At 41.0% G+C, this 25000-nt stretch overlaps 1 protein-coding gene across 1 annotated transcript in view; it reads left to right on the forward strand.

Annotated features, from left to right (window-relative positions):
* Positions 1-1324: 1324 nt before the first annotated feature.
* The window catches only part of tub (TUB bipartite transcription factor), a 45557-nt gene continuing 21881 nt past the window's right edge, over positions 1325-25000 (forward strand). The window contains exon 1 of the mRNA XM_062384996.1: positions 1325-1636. Coding sequence (XP_062240980.1) covers positions 1581-1636 — 56 coding nt within the window. The 5' untranslated portion in view covers positions 1325-1580. The remainder of the gene's footprint in view (positions 1637-25000) is intronic.

Below are 25000 nucleotides of genomic sequence, written 5' to 3' on the forward strand. Positions count from 1 at the left end.
AAAAATGACCACGGATCAAGAACAGGTTAATTTAGAGGAGAACAGGCGTCCTTCAGCTTCTACTGTAATAAAGAGGCTATTAGTCAAGTCAAGTATGAGAAGGTAAAAACAAGAATCCATCATTGGCTTAGGTTAAAGATAGATTCTGTTTTGTTTGTTTTTTTAAATAGCAGCTCAAGAGGATCTCTACCAATATTTATATGTTCTCACAATATTGTAGTCGCGAGGACGCGACTACAAGGAGAAAATTTAATGATAAACTTCCATTTAATGATCATATCGAGAAGAAGCAATCTCCACTGCAGGTGATTATAAATGAGCTGTGAGTGTTTGCCTGATCCTGCGGGGAAATACAGCCGCCCCATTCTAATTTGCATTGAATGACACCCATGGCAAATTACTTCTGGAGAGTTCACGTGTCCAGGCACAATTTCATTCAGTGAAAATGAAAGGACAGAACAGAATGTGTATGCACAGAGGCCCTTAAGTGCAAATTACAATGATGACAATAGATAATGACACACAACAACAAATTATTAAAAATAGACACTGGCAAAGGAGAAAACACAACAAATAGGAAAATATAAGAGCAAATGAGAAAAACAATGACGAATAGGAAAACAACGGAAAATAAGAAAACATCGTGAAAAATAAGAACACACAACAAATAAGTAAACATTTTTAAGTGTAAGAAAACACGATGACAAATAACAAAACATGATAACAATAAGAAACCGCAACAATTAAGAAAACATAACATTAAAAAACACAACAAATAAGAAAGCATGATGACAATAAGATACACAACGAATAAGAAAACCCAACAGCAAATAGGACAAATTTAAGTTGTTTTTTCTTATTGGCTTTGTGTTTGTTTTTGTTTGCTGTCAGATTCTCCTATTTGTCTTTTGGGAGTGTTTTCTTATTTGTTGCTTTGTTTTCTTATTTGCTGGTTTGTTTTCTTAATCGTTGTATTTTTCTTATTTGTTGCTTGGTTTTCTTATTTGCTGGTTTGTTTTCTTATACGTTGTGTTTTCTTATTTGTTGCTGGGTTTTCTTATTTGTTGTGTTTACTATAAGCTGGTGAAATTTCTTATTCGAAGACTTGTGATTCGTTGCTGTGCTTTATGACATTCAGCTGTGCACCTCAGGGCCACCGTACATCTGGTGTTTACCACAGTTCCTCTGTGGCTCCGTGGGTATCGATCAGTGTGGTTCAGTGTTTGTTGCTGACTATGAGACGTCACTAATCCAGAGGACATGGACACACGGGGACCAGTGGGACGTCTGCAGTCAAACAAACCTCAGTGCTGATGATCGCGGTGAGTGAAACACATCAGCACCTGCGCGTGCACCGCGAGTCCAAGGCTCGCGCTCGAGCTCTCGGCCAATAGGAGAGCGTGTTTCCCCGCTGCTCCTCTAATTCACAGCGATTCCTTCAGTTCACGTTACTGTCAGTGAGGAAGAGGAGGAGGAGGAGGAGAACCAGCAGCACCAAGGAGGAGCCATCACTCTCCGGGCTTAACTCCCCTCAGACAGCGTTGTCTCCGCACCGAGTCCGGTCCACACGCAGCGGAGACATGGAGGGAGTGAGCAGCAACAGGAGCATGTCTTACAGCAGATGGAGTTACGACAGGTAGGAGCTGCTCCCCTCAGTGTGTGTGTGTGTGTGTGTGCGTGTGTGTGTGTGCGTGCGTGTGTGTGTGTGTGTGTGTGTGTGTGTGTGTGTGTGTGTGTGTGTGTGTGTGTCTGTGTGTGTGTCTGTGTGTGTGTCTGTGTGTGTGTCTGTGTGAGAGGCTACTTTACCTGTGTTCTGCGTTTCCTGTGTGTGTGTGTGTTAGGCCGATATTGCAAGGTGGAGTCCCACCCCCCCCCCCCCCCCCCCAAAAAAAAATAACAACACCCAAACCTCCTCCGTTCTTAAATGACAGGTGCCGATTTGGACAAGGGAGATGTGATGTGAGTTCATCAAGTAGCCTGAGCATCGTCCTGTGTCTGATGTGTTCGATTCCCTCTGTGTTTGGGTCCGTCATAAATCATCATGAATCTGTACATCACAAAAACATTCAGGATCACCAACAGCATACATGACCCATAGTGGTTGATACTGTTGTTTGTTTCCTGCGGCACAAGACAACCATCAATCAATCAATTAATCAACCAACCAACCAATCAATCAATCAGCCAATCAATCAATCAACCATCTATCTATCTATTGATCTATCCATACATACATACAAGTTTTTTTGTGGTGGAGAAGTGACAATATAGAGTATAAAAAATCATTGTCATCATGTTCGTCATCTTGATCCTCATTGTCACCTCTACTACCATCTTCATCAGAATCATCATCATCATCATTATTATCATCACGTTCATTGTTAACATCATCATCTTCTTTATTATCATCATCATTTTCTTCATCATAATCATCATCTTACTCTTTTTGTTCTTCTTCATCCTCATCTTCAGCATCATCTTCAGCCCTGAGGTTGGCAGGCTACATCTCTGTAAGTCTGATCCTTTATGATCAAACCTCAGTACAAATTCGAGCAGACGCGAGGAGCATGAACATGGAGCAGACATATTAAAACCATCCTTGGAGCCGTGGCGGTCCTCAGCCTGAGGGGAGCGGGGAGTCTGACGAATTTCTAAGAAGAAATCACACTCATGAGCAAGTGGAGGTTGCTCCGTTTTACATATGTCCATTTTGTGCGTTTGAGGCCACCAAAACATAGACAGCAAGTGTGAATCAGTCACTGAACGCTCATGACTACTGAACAGGAGCCCTGACAATGAGGAAGTACACTGTAAGTACATTCTCAGGAACAACAGCATTACATCAAAAATATTCACAGTATATATGCGGTACACTTGCCACCACTGAACAAAGCAATCATGAATATCTCCATGAGTACTTTTTTATCTAGCACACCATTCAAATTCCTCTTTAGTCATACTCCTCATTCTGGCGTACAATGGAGAGTTGGAGATGTATCTCCTGTAGCTGTTTGACCGGCGGCACAGTCGACCAAGTTTTACCATGACAACACTGCATGTATTGGCTCAGACGGTATAATTGGTATTCTAGATCTGTCCATGGACATCCCAGGAGCCTGCTGTCAGAGCCAATGGTTCTGTAGCCCTCTGAAGATTTCTCCCATTGCTGCCAGTAACAGACTGTAAGAGGTACGGTGGTCTGTGCATTTAAGTAGGGCTGTTGTGTCCTTTATACCAATATCATATCATATTTTCTCTCAAAGATAGAAATTCTCCCCGAGGTGGTTTTATCTCATGCACAGGTGAGAAGGTGCACATGAGCAGCCTCTCTGCTAATGAGCTGCTTCACCAGTCAAACAGGAGCAGATTGAGTTAGAACTGACAGTTCAGATAGATTCTTCGTGCTATCCTCCAAATAAAACAAAAGATTAAACAGTGACGTTAATGTGGTAAGCTCTGTCAGGCATCTGGGGTAAAACTCTAGTATAGACTGTTTGTCTGATCCTTATTGGAATGATTACTAAGTCCTCACTAAAACCTATACAAAACAGGAACATGGGGGGAAAAGTATCAATCAAGTAGAATGGAAGTTAGAGCTCATACCTCCACAATAGTCCCATTGACTTTAGTCAAGCTGCACCAAATTGCACACAATCATAGATGTCAGTCCCCTATATGCCCGAGTTTCTTCATCAAGATCCATAAATTGGTAAAAATGTAAAAAAACAACTAAAAACAATTAAATCACCCTATCTTGCAGGGTTCAGGAAGGGTTAAAAAAGTTCCCGGGTCCTCTTCGAAGTTTCATAGTTTTTCCGTCATCCCTCTGACAAATAAATTGATAGGGGGGAAAACATAACTTCTTGGAAATAATAATAATCTATTGAAAGTATCAATGAGGCTCGAAGCCCAATGAACCACTGGGAGATCTTAGGCTTGTTGTTGTCTCTAGCCTTGGGCAGCCAATTTGAAATGATGCATTTGCATTCGCAGTTTCTTGTTAAAGAGAAGTCAAATCTCCGGTGGCCTTGACTCTTTCTATTGGAGGTAGGAGGGAAAATAACCAAATCCATATCTGTATTAGCCTGTGCTACTATGAGGCCCACATGTGTGTGGAGGAAACATGCTGTTATATAGACACGCAAACGTCTGTCTCACCTCTTACAGTTCTCCAAATCAATATCCATGACAACCGTGTGGGATTGTGTTTACCAGTGCTTCACAGGTGCTTCATATTTTGTTTGCTCACACCTCCCCTGAGGACTGCGGTGTGTGTGTAAATTATGCTTCATAGATTTCATAGTAGTTATGTAGCACATGCTAGAGAAGGAGGGGCCACACTTCTATCTTCTGTATTTGTCCCCGATGTTAGTTTGAGGTTTGAAAACTATTCAACTTCAATCTGAGCAGGGATTTCATTAGTCTGAATAAGTGGGACTGCTGGGCATTTTTGAATTGAGACCCTAACCGTCATTAATGGTGTATACTTGGCAGTTATTGTTCTAAAAAACAGACCCCCCCCCCCCCCTCCCGAATGAATCATGTTAAAGTCGGTTTATACACTGCCAGGACAAGCAGGTGCTCAGACGTGCTCAGTGATAGTAAATAATTCATAAAACAACAGCTTTCTAACACCACTGGATGTCCAAAACTCCACAGTATATTCAACTTATCAAGTAACATGTAAAGTTGTGGGCACTCAACTAAAAAAGAGAAATATTTAAAATGTAGGCCTCCAAGAAATCTATATGAAAGTGACTCATTAAATCTCAAGTGTCAGATCATTGTGCAGACAATGAGAAAACTATTGCTTATGTATAACAACATGATCAAATTTACAAAAAATAGTAATTGCTAAATTTGTATCCATATAAACAGATCGATGATATCTTCATACTCTGTAACATATCAAGATGATTATTAATATATAACAATTCTTCATTGAAATGTCTAAAAACAACTCAACCTCTGTTATATAGTTGGTTATCTAGGGTGCTTGCATCATCCAAAATGTAGATTCATTGAAGTTAGTTATTAAGCTCATTTACCTTGACTTTGAGTACGTCCATATAATATTAATGTTTTTGCACGCATTGTTTTCCCTGGAGGAGCCGGTTTCCACTTTGACCGACACTATGTACAATCACACTGTGTGCTGGCTCCTGCTCAGTAAACACTGTCTCCTGGAGATGGAGGGGCAAGGTGGGCAGACGAGATACAATTCAAAGCCTCCAGAGCCCAGGGCAGCATTCCCAAGTTCTTTTTAATATTCAGACCAAAGGTTAGTTTGAATTTCCTTGTGTTTGCTGTATCCCCCGATAAAAAAGCACACTATGAATGAGTTTAGAAAAAGAGGATGTTGAGGCTGCTACACAGTAATTTTCTCCTTATTTTCCCAGCCTTTGTTATGGGACCGGATTATGTATTGAAAAGAGCAAAGCTCCAGCAACTGTTGTGACTGTAAAAAAATATAATTATCTAACCATTGATTCATTCTTTTGGACGTTTTTTTGGCTGCCATGATATATAAGGTGGAAATGAAATGTAATCCATCTCCACGAGTCCTGTGTCAACAGAGGACCTGCTTTCCTTACCTTCCGTAAGAGAGACGTACTGTTCAGATGTTTCAGTGTCAGTGGTGATCTTTACAAAAAAAGGCCTGATAAATTATGGAGGATGAACATTGTCCACTGTGTGGATGTGATCTGGAGTTTCTTCTGTGTGGCCTTTCATTTCGGGAGCTCTAATTCCTCATTTCACATTGAGATCAATGCTTTGCCTCAAAACCCTGCCCTCGCTCACACATGCTCTGCTCCGGCTCGAATCTGAACCTGTCTGCACTTGGACATACTGTCGCTGCACCAAGCTCCTGTGCTGTGTTCATGTTTAAGTCCTTCATGTGCTCAGGCTGCTTGTGAATGCTCACAAAACTTCATCTCTCAGACAGGGCTAGACGACTATATCAAGATAATAATGTTCAAATGACGATAACTATCACAATGACGGTCACAATTTTATTTCTTTTAAGTTTAAAGACTCATTTTTGCTCCTGAGTGAAGATTGTGGTTTGAAACTCAACTTACACTTCATATAAAGTAGATCGATTTTTTTCTGGTTTACCTCCTCACTGTGCACATTGCACGAGCTAATATATGGAACCATTGCTATTATTATTCATGTGATTTTCTTGCCCAGTCCTACTCTCTGATCTCTGCTCTCGCTCTTGGATTTTTGTCCAATTACCTCGTCAGGATTCCTTCTTGCCAATTAAATGCCAGATATTAAGTTATGCTCTCAAAATGAAAGACCACTCACTTGAATCAGGAAGAAAATTGGTTATATTATCAAGCCTGTATTATTCCTTGAATGTCATCTGTGCCCCTTCAGAGTCTGTGGCGCCGATTGAGTAGACTGAAATTACCTCTGGACAGTGATGCATAGAGCTGATTAGGAAGCGGCATGGTTGTGTGAAGCTTTCATGTGATATTGCATTGTCGGAGGCCTCCCAATAACATCTCTACACGGATTTGGTTTCAGGTCAGATCAGATGGCTTTGTCTGAGTTGTGCTTGTGTCTGTTCCGCTTGTGATGCAAGTGTGAATTGGCCCCCACGGGAGCTGTGGACACTCAGTGCTAACACTGACTCTGTGTGTGTGTGTGTGCTCTCTTTTACCTGGCAGAAGCTGCAACCGGCTTTAATGCATGTTGTCATTTATTTTGTTGTATATTAGGAATGATGCTTGTTGCTTTCTAAAAATTAGATCTTTAATCCAATGTACCAGTTTTCCAAGAAACTGTTTTCTATGGTTGTATTTCTAACACTGGTCTGCTACTTACCAAGTGAAATGGGAATTTTCTCAATGGGCCGTTTGCATAAATAATGATTCACAAAAAAATCACGTGCGTCAGTTAGAAATTGCCGACAACCACACAGATGGTGCGAGGTTGATTCGTCAGACGTTGTTATAACAGTCTTATCAGAATTAGTTTTGATATTTCACCATGAACCAGAGTATTATAAATAACTCAGTGTGACACAGCTGGAGCGGCTGGAGTGACAGCTGTCTCCAGAACAATCCTCTCCACCTGCTCTGAGTATTATTGTTGAAACTTCTTACCAGGGTGAATGGTGCAGTTTCCTGTGCACCATCTCAGTTGTTGTGGTGATGCAGCCTGTCATGTGTTACGCATCAAACCTCCTGATTCTTCAGCTCAAAAGCCTGATACGGCACTGCCTTCAATATGCAGTTCATAGCTTAGTCACTGTCCACCGGTTTCTGTAGTAACCACCACATAGAAAGATGAAGGTAGCCAACAAAGCGTCGCTGGTTTATTCTATTCTCCTTCACTTCAACTGTTGAAAATGCTGTGATACAACATATTGTGATGTTAAACCTGACAACACCTGACATGTGTTCCTCATTAGGATAAAATGTAAGGTACTTAAGCTGTAATTCCTGGTTAAGAAATCTGTCTTTGTCAGAATCTTTGTACACAGGCACAAGTAGATTTAATACGAAACAATTAAATCAGGAGAGCACATGCTATTCGCCAATTTATCACCTTATTGCATATTTGTATATAGATCAGATACGCATCCTCCCCCCTTCCTAAATATTATAACTCTACATATGCCAAAAATCTCTTCATTATTTTTCGCCCAAAAAATAGCATAATCCTGCTAACAGACAAATGTGTATGAAAACTCAACCTCCTCGCCGTGGCAATAAAGATGATGGCAAGAACAGCCACTGAATGCAGACTGTGTGTTAGTTCAGCATCTCAGATGATTAAAGTGATTTGAGATAACAACCTAAATGCCTCACAGGCACAGAAACAGAGGCTGAGAAAACTTTATACATCATGTGTCTGATGATTTACATTCAATGCCTGATACCTGATATAAGCTTCGTTGTTTTTTTTGTCCTGGCATGAATGACAAATATATTTAATATATACTCTTGTAAGTGTCTTTGGCCACATGGTTGCTTTTGAACTATTACCTGTGTAATTTGGACCAGTACCAGACAAGGTGGTGGATACAGTATATAGATAGAGGAGTCTGGTGAACAGAGGAAAGGAGGGAAGGCTTGTGGGAGCTGCTGAGTTGAAGTCTAGATGTGTTTTTTCCACTTGGAGTTCAGAGGGAGTCTTGAAGGTGTCATGGGCAGGATGCAGGCAGCTTGTCCGTCCAACCCCTCCTCTGCAGCTGAAGAGAAAAACCCTCACATTATCCTGGGACACGTTGAAGCCAACTGACCTGCCTCTGTGGTTTGAAACTGCATCTTTTATAAATTTGCTGACAAGTTGGGACTGACATCAGGTGCAGAAGGTGGCGGAGCATCCCCTCGGACATCTACCTCTGTGTGCTGCAGTGGAGATGCTTGGCAGGCCGGGAGCTATGATTAGTAATGGCCCCTTATGTGAAACTAGGTAAGCTGGCAATTTTGGGCTTAGTGCGATTTGGAGAACAGGTGCTGATTCCAGGCAACCTGCTGGTGAATGAGGCGGAGAACATGGTGTACAAATGAAGACGGTTCTTTTATTTTTTCTTGCTGCCAGAGCTGTGCTGTTGTTGTTGCAAGGAACCAGAACAAAACAAATTAGTGATTTATCCTTATGACCAGTAGCTGCCGAGGCCCCGCCAGATGTTATAGATAATATAGATCTGACTACCACATCCCACAAAGAGGCTATTTAATCTCCAATGACATTCAAGAAATCCTTTAAAAACTGATTGAATTTAGCAAATGATGAAACATAATACTTTTTTTATGGATGGATAGATGGATAGATAGATAGATAAGTCCCCTTATGAAAGCACATCTAATTACATTCAAATTGCATCCACTCGTGTTTATACACAAAATTTCAGATGATTCAGTTGAGTAGTTTTTGCATTTTTCCTACTTAAAAACAAACATATAAGCCAATAAACAAATGGACAACGGGTGAAAACATGACCTTCTTGGTGGAGTAAATTATGCCAAATGTCTGTGTAGAAAAACAATGGATTAGAAATGCTGTTGGAGCGCCACACACACCCACAGAACACAGACTTCTACTTTCCCTGTGACACAACAGCTACCACAAATTAAATGCATAACGTGAAATTAAATATGTCCAGATTTTCCTCAGCTATTTAAATGTGAGGGAACTGGTTCTCTCAGGAGGTACCGGTGGAATAAAGAGGTACTTCTCTGCAGTATCTTACATCTCTTGTTTTTTTGGAGTACCAGTCTGTATAGGGCAAGGGCACAGCTGGGATGTCGTGTGGTTTCAGGCTCCTGCTCTAAAGGCACACCTGCTGCCAAAAGCGTAATTCTACACAAATCCACTTTGATGTGAGGACACCCAACAACCTCTGCTGTGTTAACAAGACAGCAAAGGCATCAAAGTGAGGGGGCTGCAAACGCTGCCCTGCCTCGTACAGCGTCAATGATTTATGAATGGAGGAGACGCTATTCCTTTGATGAGATTGCATAAGTCTAAATATGGAATACCTGTTTTTGGTTAGAAATGCCAAGCTGATGAGATTTCCTTTTGTGATGGCATTTGGTGACACTTCACAAACAAATACTGATGGAGACCGTGGAACGCTACAAACATCACCTCAAATGGATTCTAATGTTGCTCCATTGTTACTGAATATAGATTATATAATATTAGTTCTGGAACGAGATTTGACAGAGTTGCCTTGCAGCTCTCTATTCTTTTCTCCGACAATGATTCATTGACGGAAAAATCAGTCAATGATCAGAATATGTATAATTTATTATCTAGGTCAGCAGGGCTCCATCTGATTGGCCAATTATATGGAAATGCAGAGCGTGAATGCATAGCACATGGAACACCTTTTATCACAGCTCAAGCTGTCTTTTGTGACAGAGCTCTGTGTTTAACTTCTCATGGTTTGTTTTGTGACTTTTGCAGACAATGTGATAAGAAGCTTTAATCTCTGTGAAATCAGTGAAAATGTAAAATAAATATTTTGTGTCACATTGTTAAAGACAATGAAATAAAACTGTGAATCCACAATAACTGCTGGTTGGACAAGTCTTAAATATGCACCACAAGTCCACATAGGAGGGGCTCTCAGGTTTTAGTTTTTGCGGACAGGTCAGAGCAGGTAAATGAGAAGGTTTGGGTCTTAACCTCAACCTAAATCTAACCCTAACCTTAAACCAATTATTAACTTCAAGCAGTCCTTTCAATTTGTGAGGAACAGCCAAAATGTCCTCATAATTATGGTATTGATCCAACATTTGGCCTCAAAACTATAGATAGACATGCACATGTTTATCATAATGATGAAACTGACCCGGGACAAATTAAATCCTTTGATATTTCCACAGTTAGAGGAGGCAGAGTGAGATTTGAGGCTCCGTCATATCTCTGTTTTTCAAATAATCTATTTTCTCAATTCTTTTGACAATAATTCATTGACAGAAAAACACGTCAATGATATGAATTTCTTTACTTTATCATCTAGAGTAGAAGGGCTTCATATGATTGTCCAAATATATTGACACGCAGAGTGTGAATGCTAGGCCCATTGAACACCATTTATCGCAGTTTTTGCCGCCTACACAAACCAGGGCTACGTTGTAGCACTAACATGGCCGAGCACAGGCAATTTCAAGTCTGTTGCGGCCGGTGAAGACAGAGCGATCGATGACCAAGCACACGTTTTCGCATTGCATGCGTTTTGCGCTCTGCGGCAAGGATAGACACTTCACTTCCTGTAGCGCGCAGGTGGCGCTGTGGTTTTAAATCATGATGTCTTTGTAGATGTCATCAGGTCGCGAGTCTTGTCTTACATGTCTAGATTGGACTTGATTGGACCAAATATATCCTAGATACAGAAGCTTGGGTTTTGATGGCGTGTAAACAAACTTTGATGCCACGCCACGGTAACACAGCCTTAAAACCATATGAAGAATATCTTCAAGGGGGGGATGTTAATACACACATGTTGTTTGAGTGAGATAGAACCACGAACACTGAAGTAACAGCAATTCCGTTTTTCCCGGTGAGTTGATGAACTTTAATGCCACGCCATTAATATGGCGTTTGATCAAAAATCACAGTAATCTTATGCCTTCATTATCAATGTCTTGAGAACCATTTGATAAGTTTGACATGGTTGAGGTCAGTGGATGAGGAGGAATACATCCAAGTGTAAGACATGTAAAAAACAAGACATTTACTGTTGCCACCAGGGGGCGCTGTGATTTCAAGTCAAAATAGTTTGGACTCGAGTGGACCATATAAGTCAGAGATAAGTCCATTTCCAAATACTCCAGAATCCGTAAATTTTCACAAATTTCTAACAACTTTTTGAGCATGCTGAAGCTCTTTTACTACGCTCAGAATAATCTTTACATTTTCAATAGGGCCTCTAACCGTTCGGTGCTCTGGCCCTAAATATAAAATATAAACAAATATTAAAAAAGGAAATAATATGTAATGTAAAAACATTATCGGCACCAGAGAGGGATTTTTATATATTCATGGATTGCATGATGTTTTAAAGTTATACTGTTACGTAAAGCAGCTAAAAACAATAAAGAATCATGTTTGCAAATTTCAATCATTTCCCAAATCTTATCTTATCTTATCTTATGATCCATTACAATTGACCAATATAAACAGCAGAGGGAAATAAACATAAAAATATATTGTTACTGAAATGAGCAGGCTCTGACATTTAATCTAAGTGTGGGTGGATATGAGGAGAAATCACAGCGGAGGTGAAAACCAGATAGAGGTCTGACACACTCCCTGTGGACAGCTGATAACAAGAAAGGCGAAAAAATTGATTATTATAGCACCCTCCCCTCCTTCTCTTATTCCATGGGCTCCTGATCAACCCAGCTCCCTCTCTCATTAGCCATCCTTTCTCCTCCATATCCAGAGTCTGCATAACTCAATTTATCTACCCGCTGCATTAAGCATGGACCATACATACACTGTGAATTCTTTAGGCCCTAAAAAGCAAAACCAAAGCCTCAGATTGGGAAATTGAGGTAAGATTTAGGAAAATGTTAAAATCTGAATCTAACATCTTGGATGGAAAGTGAAAGGTTCTCTCAGGGCCTGCAGGAGATTTCCACTCTGGTCTTCCAACAAGTAATTCTCTAAATTTACTTTAGATAAAATGCCTTTTTATTAAATTCATGTTCTATATTTTATTTGATTTTATCCCCCATAAAATCCAATAAAACAGGATTCTGTATTGAAAATAAATTCTGCTCCTTTTTTCTTTTCTTTTATTCATCTCCATCCTCTCCTCCATCACTCTCCACCGTGAGAGTTGCTTCTGGAGCTCGTTGCTATAGGGAATAATCATAGCATAAAATTGAGAAGTGGTATTAAGTTAGCGAGAAATAACGCTTGTGTGTGTGTGTGTGTGTGTGTGTGTGTGTGTGTGTGTGTGTGTGTGTGTGTGTGTGTGTGTGTGTGTGTGTGTGTGTGTGTGTGTGTGTGTGTGTGTGTGTGTGTGTGTGTGTGTGTGTGTGTGTGTGTGTGTGTGTGTGTGTGTGTGTGTGTGTGTGTGTGTGTGTCCATTACAAATGCAAAGATGAACATGTGCAGTCTGGTGTGGCTCTCTCCCTTCATCTCACGGAACAGAATGAATGTCAGACATATTTAGCTGTTCTATGCTGAACATATTGTTTCAAGATGAGAATATACTCATATTCTTATCCCTAAGAAATTGTAGGAAGAAAGAACAAGAACAAAGAACACTGACAGAGATTTGATATTTGTTACCTCCTCCAAATAGGTTATGATTTCTGTGGATATTTCTTTGATTTGCTTTATCTTTGAGGTTTTTGACATGTTTGTGAATTATAAAGAAATATTTAATTTCTAAAGAAGTAGTTCATGGATCATTGAGGGAACGGATTTCTATGAGTGTATAATTTTGTGCAGCCTGATTCAATTTTAAAGCAAATGTTTGGCCTTGGCAGAGGTTTACACTTGTTTGTCATTGGAACACATTTGATGGCTAGAGGAGACCAAAAATTAATGTTAAACTAGAGTATAGATACATTATGCAATAATCATATAATTTAAGACAAACACAATATTTTGCCATCAACTTAAAATCACCATCATCATGTCATTTTAAAAACCTCTTAGTATTACAAAAAGTTGTTTTATTCAGTTTTTATTTTATTACACCCTTATAACAAGTTTTTCATTTCAAAATGTTTAAATAAAAAATTAAAATTGTAACCACAGCGACAGTTTTCATAAGAAGAGATTCTCGCTAAATCAAGGCAACTCGTAACAGACCTTGAGAAACCTTTATTTGACTTGGGTCGGATTCAGATTGTTTCATTGTACACTGGACTCAAAAGCTTAATGTTAGTATACACAATATCAATCAATCAGTTAGTCTTCATTAAAGTAATAATACAAAATTGTCTTTTCTACTACCTTTCAATAACCCTGATTTAGACATATATGAAAGGTGACTTCAGTCCCAGTGGTCTGTTGATGACTCAAGAGCAGGGACCATATTGATTTGTGGAGATGAATAGATAGAAGAGGATTACTTCGAGCAGCTGGGCCTCTTAAATACTCAAACAGGTGCTGAGCAGCTCCACAGTTTGGAATCTATCCATATAACTCTTTGCTCTTTTATTATACGATCATTCATTTTATTCATTCGTATGCCCCAACTGTCCACACTGTGTTGCTTATGTTTTACCAGACTCTCTCTGAAGACGGACGAGAGAGTGAAATTTGATTTGTCTCTCTTAGGGGACAAAATGTTTCTCCTCTCTCTCGTCTGTAAAAGTCAAATAAACCTAAAACTGAAAAAGGTCCATTCATCATCTAATCCTGCTCATCCTTGTGAGGGTTGTGGGGGGAGCTGGAGCCAATCCCAACAGACACTGTGTTAGAGGCGATGTACACCCTGTACAGGTCAAACCCATACAGACCATGGACTGCATATAATGATGGACGATGCATCTCCACTGCCTCTCACCATCCAGAGATTAAGCTAGAATAACAGACTACGAAGGAGGCCTTTTGCACATTTGGAGCTGGAGTCTGCGCTGTAGCGATTAGGATGGAGACATGGTAACACACGGCAATCACAACTTAGTCTAAGCTGTCAATCATTATGTTTCAACAAGTTTTTATATCAAATAACTAATAACATCGAAGAGTTGAACATACATGATAAGAACTGAAATGACAGAAACCATCTCTGAGACAATTTTATTTGAGTATTGATCCATGTCCCATCCATTCGTATGGAGGAGATGGGATTCATGACCTATGCAGCCAGCCATCAGGTGAAGATCGAAAATGTTTCGGCTTCACTATTGGGGAACTGTCATGTCTTACATTATTACATACAGTCTATGTTGCCGACACAGGGAAAAAGTGCAAACTTCACAAAGAAAGGCTTAACTGGGATTCAAACCAACAACCTTAGTCAACAGTCCAAACCACTGCATCACCTCTGTGCCTGAACAGGGTGTCTTAACTAACAGCAGAAGAAAACAAACACACTAAGTTGTGCAGAGCAGGGGGTGTTGTTTGCGTCAACGTTTCATTTTCCTTCCAACAGTTTGATGACTGTGTTGCCTGAGCATTTGATGAGCTTCTCACTGTGTAAATTAAAAAAACCAAAGTAACAGAACAGCCTGTTCTGTTATAACGCAGTGATTCAAAGATTCATGTCTGTCAATGCCATGAGAAGGTAGGACAAATTAAAACATGTGGATGCAGCAATACTCCACTACTTAATATGCCGCCTATAAAAACGGCAAAGAGTGAGGAACCAGTAATTGTTGAGGATTGTTGTAAAGCCTGTTTACCTGTCTAGTCTTTTATTGTTTTGATTTTTCGTGTGACAGATGACGTTAGAAACAAATAAGGTTTCCAATCAATCAATCAATCAATCAATCAATCAATCAATAAATCAAATTTATAGCCCATATTGACAAGTCACAATTTGTCTTATAGGGCTTAACGAGGTGCAACATTATCTGTCCTTAACCCTCAACAAGATAATTGAGTAACTACAAAAAACAACTCATTAACAGGGTAGGAAAAAAAGGAGCAACTGCAAATGATTGTGGAGTTATTGTAGGTAAAGGTAGAGTGTGTGAGTAGGTGACGCACTTCAAGTGTGAGTAAATGATTATTTAAAGTAGTCTCCATAATTAGGGAAACACATTATTACCATTCGAGGATGCAGCTCCTGTCAGTGGAGCCCGAGTGCTGCAGACTGTGAGCTCCCCTCCTCTCACTCAGAGTGAGAAGCTGAAAATGCAAAGCCCGACAGCACCTCCTTGTGTTCGTTTGTCGTTCTACACAGCTCTGTCCGCGCTCTGTGAGTCCCCCTTCTGGTGAAGACACACAAACACAGCCACTCCCTGCAGCAACCCAGTGACAGTACATAGATCACCGGCGCTGCCAGATGTCACTTAATCACAGCTAGCAGAGGTGGTCGTCCGTTTGAGTAAGACGCGCCTGCGAGTCTCTTTCTTGGAGCAGATATTGCTAAGTGCCCCCCCCTCCCCCAGACAGCTTGTAAATGATAATTAGTTTCCACTGTTGCCATGGTGATGGCACTGAACCAGCAGAGTGTGTCAGAGGATGCGGCGTGACTCGCAGAGAGGGACATCAGCCGCTGGCTCCTCGCAGAGCTGCTGAGTTAGGATTCAAGTGTCGCTCGTGTTCATGCCGTAGAGCTCCCTTCACACCGGCCTGCTCCTGTCCGCTGAATTAAAAAACCTTCATAAGCCCTGCTCTCTCGTCCATAATAACACCCGAGAGTCACATCAACACGTCAGCTTCCTTTTACGTAGAAAGGTTCATCCACATGCTCATGACCTTATGGTGAACGTGATGTTTGGAGGAACCACGAGGCCAAGAAGAGGGAAAAAAAACAAACAGTGTCCCTTTCAAGTTGATGTTCACTGTCCTGCACGGTTTCCTCCTTGTCATTTCTGGGAGTTTTTTCCAAACTGGAGGGGATGGTCTCGAGTATTCGGCAAAAACTAACTGGAGAGCAAAAACATGAGACAGAAAAGAAGAGAGATAAAGTATTAGCATGAACAGACAGCTTTTAGAAACAGTGAGTCACATAATCCTCTAAAGATAGATACAGGGCTCACACACTGTGCAGCCACTGACAAGACGACAGTCTTGTTCAACATCTCTCTCCGGCCATTCTGTCAGCAGGGTGTGAGACACGTTTGTGTGTGCGGGGCATGAACTTCTAACGAGACACATTAGGCTGTCGATGCTTTATTTATTTATGGTCTGATAATGTCTACCGGACGGAATGAAAATTAATTGTGAAGGGAAACACTGAAAATGTTGTTATATATCATAAATATCATAATTGTCTCTTAAGAAGAAACTATAGAGTAGACCTATACATTGTAAAAGAGCATGAAAGCCCACTGTCTTAAACAGACAGCTTTTTGGGAATTAGAAACTGAGGAATTAGGGTAATTAGAAAGTGAGATCTATAGCGTTCAAACATCTTTGTTTGCTGTCGAAGAAACTGTAGAACTGTATACAAACTGTGAGCTGCATGTGTTGTAGAGGGAGGAAAACCTCAACTTCTTTTGATGAATAATACAGATAAAAATATACAACTTCAAATGTTAGATAAAACGTGACTGCAAAGACTAACGACATGATTTTGGTGCAGTTCACACCCAAGGCAACTTTGATTCAAAGAGACTATAACACTATACCAAACCATGGATGGCTCTCAAGTGCATATACCGCTGCCAAGGCACTGAGGTACCCTTCAAGCCAATTAAGGTGCACCAAATGTCACACACTTAGAGAAAGTAGTATCCCATATGTGCCAGTATTTTTTTCATGATGACCCAAGACTCATTCCCTGGGAAAATGCTGAACAAGTGAAAAAGATTCCTGGATCTGCCTCCTGATCCGGATTTGGCACCAGAATTGACATGGTTCTTCCCTGAACCCACATAACATCCTTCCATCAAGTTTCATGGTTTGGTGTTTCATTTGGTTTAAATTGACAGGTTTAAATCTTACAATGTTTTACAAAACTAATGTTTAACAAAACGAATACATCAACTAAGACTTCAACAGCTGGAAAGTTACAGTGCGAGCTGGAAGCCTGATTTTCATGTTTAGAAAACTAAATATCGGCACATGTACTGTGACGCCCCGATCGGACTGAACTTCCCGTTGTTTTTTGTTATTCACTAACTGTTCATTGACTCCAGCAGCTTCACTTCCTCCCCTTGTTGAGCATTTACACATTCACCTCATCACCCAGTACATATATATACATACATACCTGCTCACACACTACATCCCCTCCAGGTTGTCTCTGCACGTCAAGTTGAGTTTTCCAGCCCTTATTCCTCGTGCAGCCCACCTATGTTTGACCGTTGCCTGTTGTGGTTTTCGAGACTGCCAATGCCCTGTCAGTTTTGCTTCCTTTTATGTCCATGTCTTGTGATTTTGTGATTTTTGCTTGTGGATTCCCTGTGACCTTATCATCGCTGTTTTTTTTGCTGTGTATGACCTCCTCCTTGATTTTGGAGTTTTACCTGATTCCTGCATGTGAGTATGTGTTCTTGGTTCAGTCATCACACACACAGAGGGACAATCTGTCTTATGACTCATCATGGTGTTGGGTTGTGTGTCTCTCATTATACTAGGCTGTGCATCTTTGTCTGTTGCCCTTGGATACAAGTGGTTTCTAGTTTAGCTCAAGGCATAATCTTTGGGTTGCTGTAACCCTGAGGGGTTCATTCAGTTCTGAGTGTAATTGGGGCAGGCATTGTTTATGTAATGGTTGGTAAATGTCATATTTAATGTGTGTCTGGCAAACATGTTATGATCCAGTCTGGGTTCACAATTGTGTTTTAAACCAGGCTGAAATTAAATTTCTATAATGTAGGGTTAGGGTGGGTTTTATTTATAGTCTTATTCATTAGAAATACAGATCAATGTGTATTTTGCAGCTCCTGTACCTTTAGTCAGTATTTAAGCCACAGACTATATCTAAAGATGGACGACGTGACAGCCCCCATCCAAAAGTGAAGCCAAAGGATCTTGGTTGCCACCTAGTGGCTGGCTGCTGTGTAGGTAATACAACCTGCCTCCTTCATTTTAATAGTTGTACATGGAACAAAGTTAAGTTGAAGTACACAAAGATGTTTTCAGCTTTTTTAAGTAATTATATCAAACTGAAGGCTCCACCCCTGATTTCTCCAGAGCAGTTTCTTGCAAATCACGCCATTGGTGACAGATGGCAGTGTTGATACCTAGAATATTTCTTGAGTGTATCATTGAAGCCGTTTAGGAGTAGGTGGATCAAGACTGAATGGTATTTGATTGTTAACTTTAGACTTCAGCATAGATAAAGCCACTGTATATGATTTTAAGTGGGGGGTTTTTCTCCATCAGAATGAAAAATAATTTTGCAGATGTGTGTTATCAGCTCATCAAATGATCACACTGTGTAAGCAGAGAGCGTGGCCTAGGGGATAGAGCGGGTGCTCTGCAACAAGAAGGTTGCCGGTTTGAATCCCACTCTATCCCATCTGCATGCCTAAGTGTCCTTGGCAAGATACTGAACCCCTAGATGGCCCCTCATAAAAATGATGAGTGTTCTAAAAATGTAAGTCGCTTTGGATAAAAGCATCAGCTAAATGACATGTAATGTAATGTAAGCACAGGTGGCATCAGCAGACTGTTCATACATAAACAGATCCAGCTTCGCTATGAGAGGGAGGATGCAAAGGAACTACGGTGTACAGAAGCAGTCTATCTGCTGGTCTCAGTGGGACACTGGGACACTGTTTGATTCCAATGTGACATTTTCTAATCAAACCATGTTTTATGCATGCCCTCTGTTGGCCTCTGAGAGATGAGGGATTTATGTTGACTGTGTGTGTGTGTGTGTGTGTGTGTGTGTGTGTGTTCTCCACCTGCTGATTCTTTAGCATAGCTTCATGCTGTGATGAAGCCTTGAAGACAGACAAGAACACAAACAGTCTCAGGTTCCAGTAGCCCCTGGGGGGGGGCCTAACAGAATTATACATTTAAATTCTACACAATTTGTTGTGACCAGCAGAGATCACGTTAGCCACATTGGGGCGAATCAATACAAGGCACACATTAGATTCAATCAATACTGGACACGAGCCAATGTGCTCTTTCACTTTTCATTCTTTCCATGCATAGGCTAACACACACTCTTTCACTCGGCCTCTGAAGCTGTGATTTACTTTTCACACACACACACACACACACACACACACACACACACACACACACACACACACACACAGACACACAGTCCCTGTGCTTCTCGCCCTCTCTTTTCACTAAGATCTACAGCTCGCCCTAAAATAAAGATGCCACTGTTCAACAAAATCCATCAAAGCAACCTCTGCCTACTGGCTTTTTGCTTTTTTTTGCCACCTACCACTGCTCTCAAATAGGTTTATCTGGATTGTCTCTATGAATGTTTGGAACCTTTTCAAGACATTCATCTATAAATGACTGTGTCATAGGCTGGATTGTATTTGGAACGTCTGCTGATTCACTGGAGGCCTCAGTGGGATGCTTCTGGCAGAAAAATGTGGATTTTCATTCACCATAGTCCAAATGTGTAATGTATTCTACCTACGCTACATTTTATAGTACAATTCATTCTGATTTCATTGTAAAATCATTCAGTGGCGCAGCCTGGCACTATGGTGCGAATTGAGCAAGCGAATGTTATCTGATTATTACTGAGATTTCTCGAGTTGGCTCTTAGCAGAAGTTTGGATATTGATTGTAATCACAGTTTGGAAAAAGGCTCAAGGCATTTGCAGCTCCCGGATTCTGTTAAATTACCATTTTTTGGCACATGCAGAGTAGACAATAGTTTGCTCCACTTTTCAGGTGCACGCTATTGTTGTAGAACTTTCCCCTGTATGTGCACATTTCTAAAAATCTGTCTGTGTGCTGCGGTGTTCCCATGTTGGTTCGGCCCATATATGTGCAAGCGCAGCAGTTGCCTGTTACACTCTAAGCGTTTGCCAAAGAGAGGCTTTTAACCTGCAGGGCTTCCCTGCCTAAAACTGTTATTAAACACTATATATTACTATAATTCTTCATTGTCATTGACTTAATTTATTAACCAACACCAATACTGATCATAAATACCAAATATTCATGCATTTTCAGTATTTGAATCCTTTAAATTATATTGTCTCAATCAAAAAATGTCTTACATATGTGCAACTGCAGCGGTTTCCTATCACTCTCAAAACACTTGATGTAACTAATAATCCCCTTATTTTGCTTCCAACATCAAGTGTTGTGCCACCTGATATCAGTTGTGCTGATTCCTTCAACTGTTTTGCATATGCATATTTAAACAAGTGTTATTAAACACCATCCATCCTTTCAATCCTGATGCTGACGCGGCTTTTTTCGCTTCCACCCACTAATTGCCCTCAGGATCCCCTGGCTCACCTCCAGGCTCTCTGTGAAGTGCAGCACGCTCCCGTGTGTGACGTGACGTAACGTTGATCAAGTCGGTGACTCACTCCTTAGCCACTTCCTAATTGCCTCTTTGGAAGCATTTTTTTGAAGCGTCTAAAAAAGCAGCAGAAATAACATCTTTTCACCAGGTCATCCGTCACAGCTTGCTTCACAATGTCAACACATGTTGGTTATGCTCAAGGTGCATTCAGGTAGTTCTATCTATGGGATGACCCTGTATTTGTTCATCCAGAATTAGTAATTATATCACACTAACTGGACAATGAAATTGCTTCGACAAGATGTGCTGTGAATCATAAAATCCAGACCCTAAACTTCACTTCCTGTTCCTGTGGGTGAGCTGCATGTTATGATCCAGTCTGGATTCACGATTGTGTTTTAAACCAGGCTTAAATTTGATTGCTATAATGTAGGGTTTGGGTTAGGGTGGGTGTTATTTATATTCTTTATACAGATCATTGTGTATTTTGCAGCTCCTGTACCTTTAGTCAGAATATAAGCCACAGACTGTATCTAAAGATGGACGACATGACAGCCCCCCTGCCGAAGTGAAGCAAAAGCATCTTGGTTGCCACCTGGTGGCTGGCTGCTGTATAGTCACCATTTTGTGGCCTTAACCACTTAAAGTAGAACAGCAATCCACACAGTGTAACTTTTATACATGTAGTTGCCACCTTGTTTGCTCTTGCATGCCAAATTCTCAAAGATAAGTTTAAGTTTGCATAATTAAATAATAATTCTTTTGATGTCTGTGAGACAAAAACACTTTATTTGAGCAGGACGACCAGCTTTTACTCTCAGAATGCTCCAACTTTAGAGACTGTCTGAGAAAAGATACAGTTTCTGTGAGTGCAGTGAATCAAAGCTGTCACGGTGTGTTAGTCAGTCCCCTCAGACGCTGTCTTCGATCCCTTTTCGACCATGTTTGGTTTCCCCGGACTTGCCATTCTTCATCATTATATGTTCCAGCTTAGTTCCTGTTCATGTTTCAGTGTTTCTGTCTGCCTACTTCAATACTTCAATCAATTACAGCATCTCCATGGCACCTACCTGTCTTCATGTGTCTGCATTTGGCTCCAGAAACGAATTAAATGACAGCACGCACTAACCACTGTGGAACCAGCAGATACTTCTTGCAAGGAGGATTTTATTGATTTGTTGCACAAAGCCGCCAGCGTGTAGGTGGAAGAAAAACATGCAGTTACAGAGCAGCAAGGAGCTGATCTGAGTGTGGCATGTTGAGAGGCATCCTCAAAGCCGTGGCTGGACAATGCTTTACCCGAGTGGCTTATGGACTTAATAAAAACACCCTGCCAGCCTCCAGCACACTAATTCCCTGTCTTCACCTCAGTCAGAACTTCCACCGATACAACTCAAGTTTGTGAACCTGCTGTCCTGTCCTGAGCCGAGTAATTTCAAGGGAAGAACTTGGATTGTCTCGCGGACTCATCTAGCGTCCTGAGAGATCTAGGATTTGGAGCCTGTAGAAAGAAGCATGACTCTCACAGACGTCGACAGCGAGCTGCCCGGGACCAAAGAGACTCAGCTGCCTAGCAACCCTGAGCTTCTGCTGCCCGGTTGGGTCCCCAGCCGAACTCTGATTTGGCCGTCCACGCTGACTTCCTGTCTGTTCCTGCATCAGGGGTCCCAGCAGGCGTCATGTCTGTTCATGCCTTATGGTTCCCTGCTGACGCTCTGTCTGTTGCTATGTCAGAGGACCCACCCCAAGTCTCGTCTGCTCCTGCTTTATAAATCCCAGCTGACACCTCCCCACCACGAGCCTCCACCTGTCTGTCTAGACCCCGGGTCGTCCACTCGACAGCTCCTGCTCCACTCTGTTCCTGTTCTTGAGTTTTATCCCTCCCAGCATTCCTGCCTGCTTCTTCCCATCTGCCTGTTTTTCTTCAACTAAAGTGCCTTCACCTCACCTGTCTGTCTTCATGTGTCTCCATTTGGATCCAGAAATCACTGAACTGTGGCAAGAGGTGGAAGAATCCAAGCAGAGACAATGGCAGCAGTAAAAAACGCTCATCCAAATGTACATGTACTGCCAAAACCAAAAATTGAAGCTTTAGTGTTGAGCAGAAAGATTTGTACAGGGACTTTACTTTCTTCTGAAAAAGACCAGGCTTGTGAAATTGTGAAACATTTGCCATTATATGAGCTTTGGTTGATTTATTTTACTACAACCCCCCAAAATATTCTACAAACAGATTCGAACAACGGTAAATGTCAGTCATCAGTAGCTACTGATCGAGCTGCTCTATTATTAAGGCTTTGTGCTCTGCAGCTGTGTTTCAGTCAGAAAGACTTAGGCAGGCAGACACAAGCCAGAGATCCATTTTCACATCACTGTTTGCCCTGTGTGCCAGAACCATTATTATAATTACTGATACTGCTGGCCTCCTGTTACCAGCGATGAAATGCCTCTGGGAAAATTCGGTACAAAGTCTGAGCTGGAAAAAAATTCAATTTGTCAGGAGGATGTTATCGTTTGCTGTTTAATGCCATAATGGCCACGAGGCCTGAGGGGGGAAACAAAGTAGAAAGAAAACAGTCTCTTAACTCCAGTAGGAGGGAGAGTACTCTTCACTCTTAACGAAATTATATAAAAGTCGGCCTCCCTCTCACTTTCCAACTCTCGCATGACCAGAACTTCAAAGTCCTCCCTTCAGCATCAAATATTAAGCAGGAAGCTGCGCCTACACCTGTTCCTCGGCGGTGTGGCTTGTTCCATTTGCATCCACTTTCATCACAGCAGCTGATATGTAGGCCACCTACCTCAGGGATTCAACAGTTACTGTTATTGACATGACCGGTGCTTACTAACTTCCCTCTGTGCCGGATCAGTGCCTTTAAGGGCACAGGCAGAGGTGATGCTTGTTGACATTTGGGATTTGGTTTGAGGAGATGATCTCTTCTTTAGTGCTCTATCATCCTGCTTCCAAAATACTGCGATGATCGCGGTGAGGATGACTGATGCAGGTTGTTATTCTTCAGCAAACAATCTTGCGTTTGTTACTCATCCCAGTGATTGTACGATAAATTACAGAACTGAAAAAGAGCCAGGGTCTCTCAGGTTCTGTTACAGAAACAACTCTGTCTCTTTCTTTAGCTTGATGGGGGAAGACCGTGGGTTTTCTCAGAGGATGGATTACGACTCTGTAATTTGCAGGATCAGCAGCAGAGGTGTGTAGGAGAGAGATCTGACGTTACTGCCTTAATACAAACTGTTAACATGCTCCCCAGAACTGTCAGATCTAACTCCTCTTCCTATACACAGCAGAATACATTTAAATTATCTATTAAACAAGGTATATCAATACAGGTAAATTTAAGAATTACATTTGCAGCCTTCTTGAAAAAAGCGGCCCACTTGCTGGTCCAGGGCTTCATTTTGTGTAACTGGCTTTATATTTGACACGGTGGGTGACACAGTTTGTGTTTGTGTTGTTTTGTTAGATCTAATTTATGTTTGATTTGTGTTTCAGAGAAATTCAAACACCTTCCTGACCTGACATGTTTGAAAGTACATTTCAACCTGAGAAGGAAATCGATGTTCTCCTATGTTTTCAGTAAAGCTGTGAGGAGAAGGCGCCGATGCTGACTGTGACATAATGGAGAATAAAATCAATCCCTATATTATTTAATTCAACTAATTGTCAACATCCCTCAACAGGAAATGTTGTAAATATTTGGGAAAAGCGATTTAAAATTGAGTTATTGTAAAACCCCTTCAGATCTTTGATTCTACATTTCTATAATAAATTACGTATATTAAAAAATAGGGTAAAATATATGAAATACAAAGCGAAAACTTTTACAAATTAGTAGTGTTGCTCTTAGAGTTAATTACAAGCCCAGCACTGTGAATATTAAATTCCAATTATGAATTATTATTGATCATATCAGTAGATTCTGATTTTTTTCTTAATACAACAATCCTAAACTTAAAGTTTGCTGTTGACTTCACATAACTTAGACAGGAATATCTTTATCTCTCTGTTGGATTTTAGAGGCGTTTTGTTTTCTTCCCGGTGTCATTTTGCCGTCGACCACTAAACTCTACCGGAGATGTTTGTTTCAGGTGTTCAATAAATAATGAGGGGCGATGTTTGAATGTCCTTATCGGACTGTTTCTTTACTTAACTGACATGCTGCACAATGCTGGGTGCTGTGTTACGGCTTCACTGTGGGACTCATCTGTTCAGCACATTATGGGGTCTGACCTTCGGAGGATGCACTTGACGCTATAGGCTTCAACATGTGTTTATGTGTTTGTGGTTTGGTGCATTAAATGTGGTAAATCTCAGGAGTTGGTACAACACATGGTGGCTAAACTCAAGCAAATACAAGCTTTTGCCTGAGGCTGAACCAGTGAGTAATAGACCCCCCCCCCCCCCCCCCCAGAATGATTTCAGATTAAATGACTTTCTTGAAATCAGTGCACACCTAAAACTGAAAT

This window comes from Platichthys flesus, chromosome 1 (genome assembly GCF_949316205.1).
Source record: "Platichthys flesus chromosome 1, fPlaFle2.1, whole genome shotgun sequence".
In the NCBI taxonomy this organism is placed as follows: Eukaryota; Metazoa; Chordata; class Actinopteri; order Pleuronectiformes; family Pleuronectidae; genus Platichthys; species Platichthys flesus.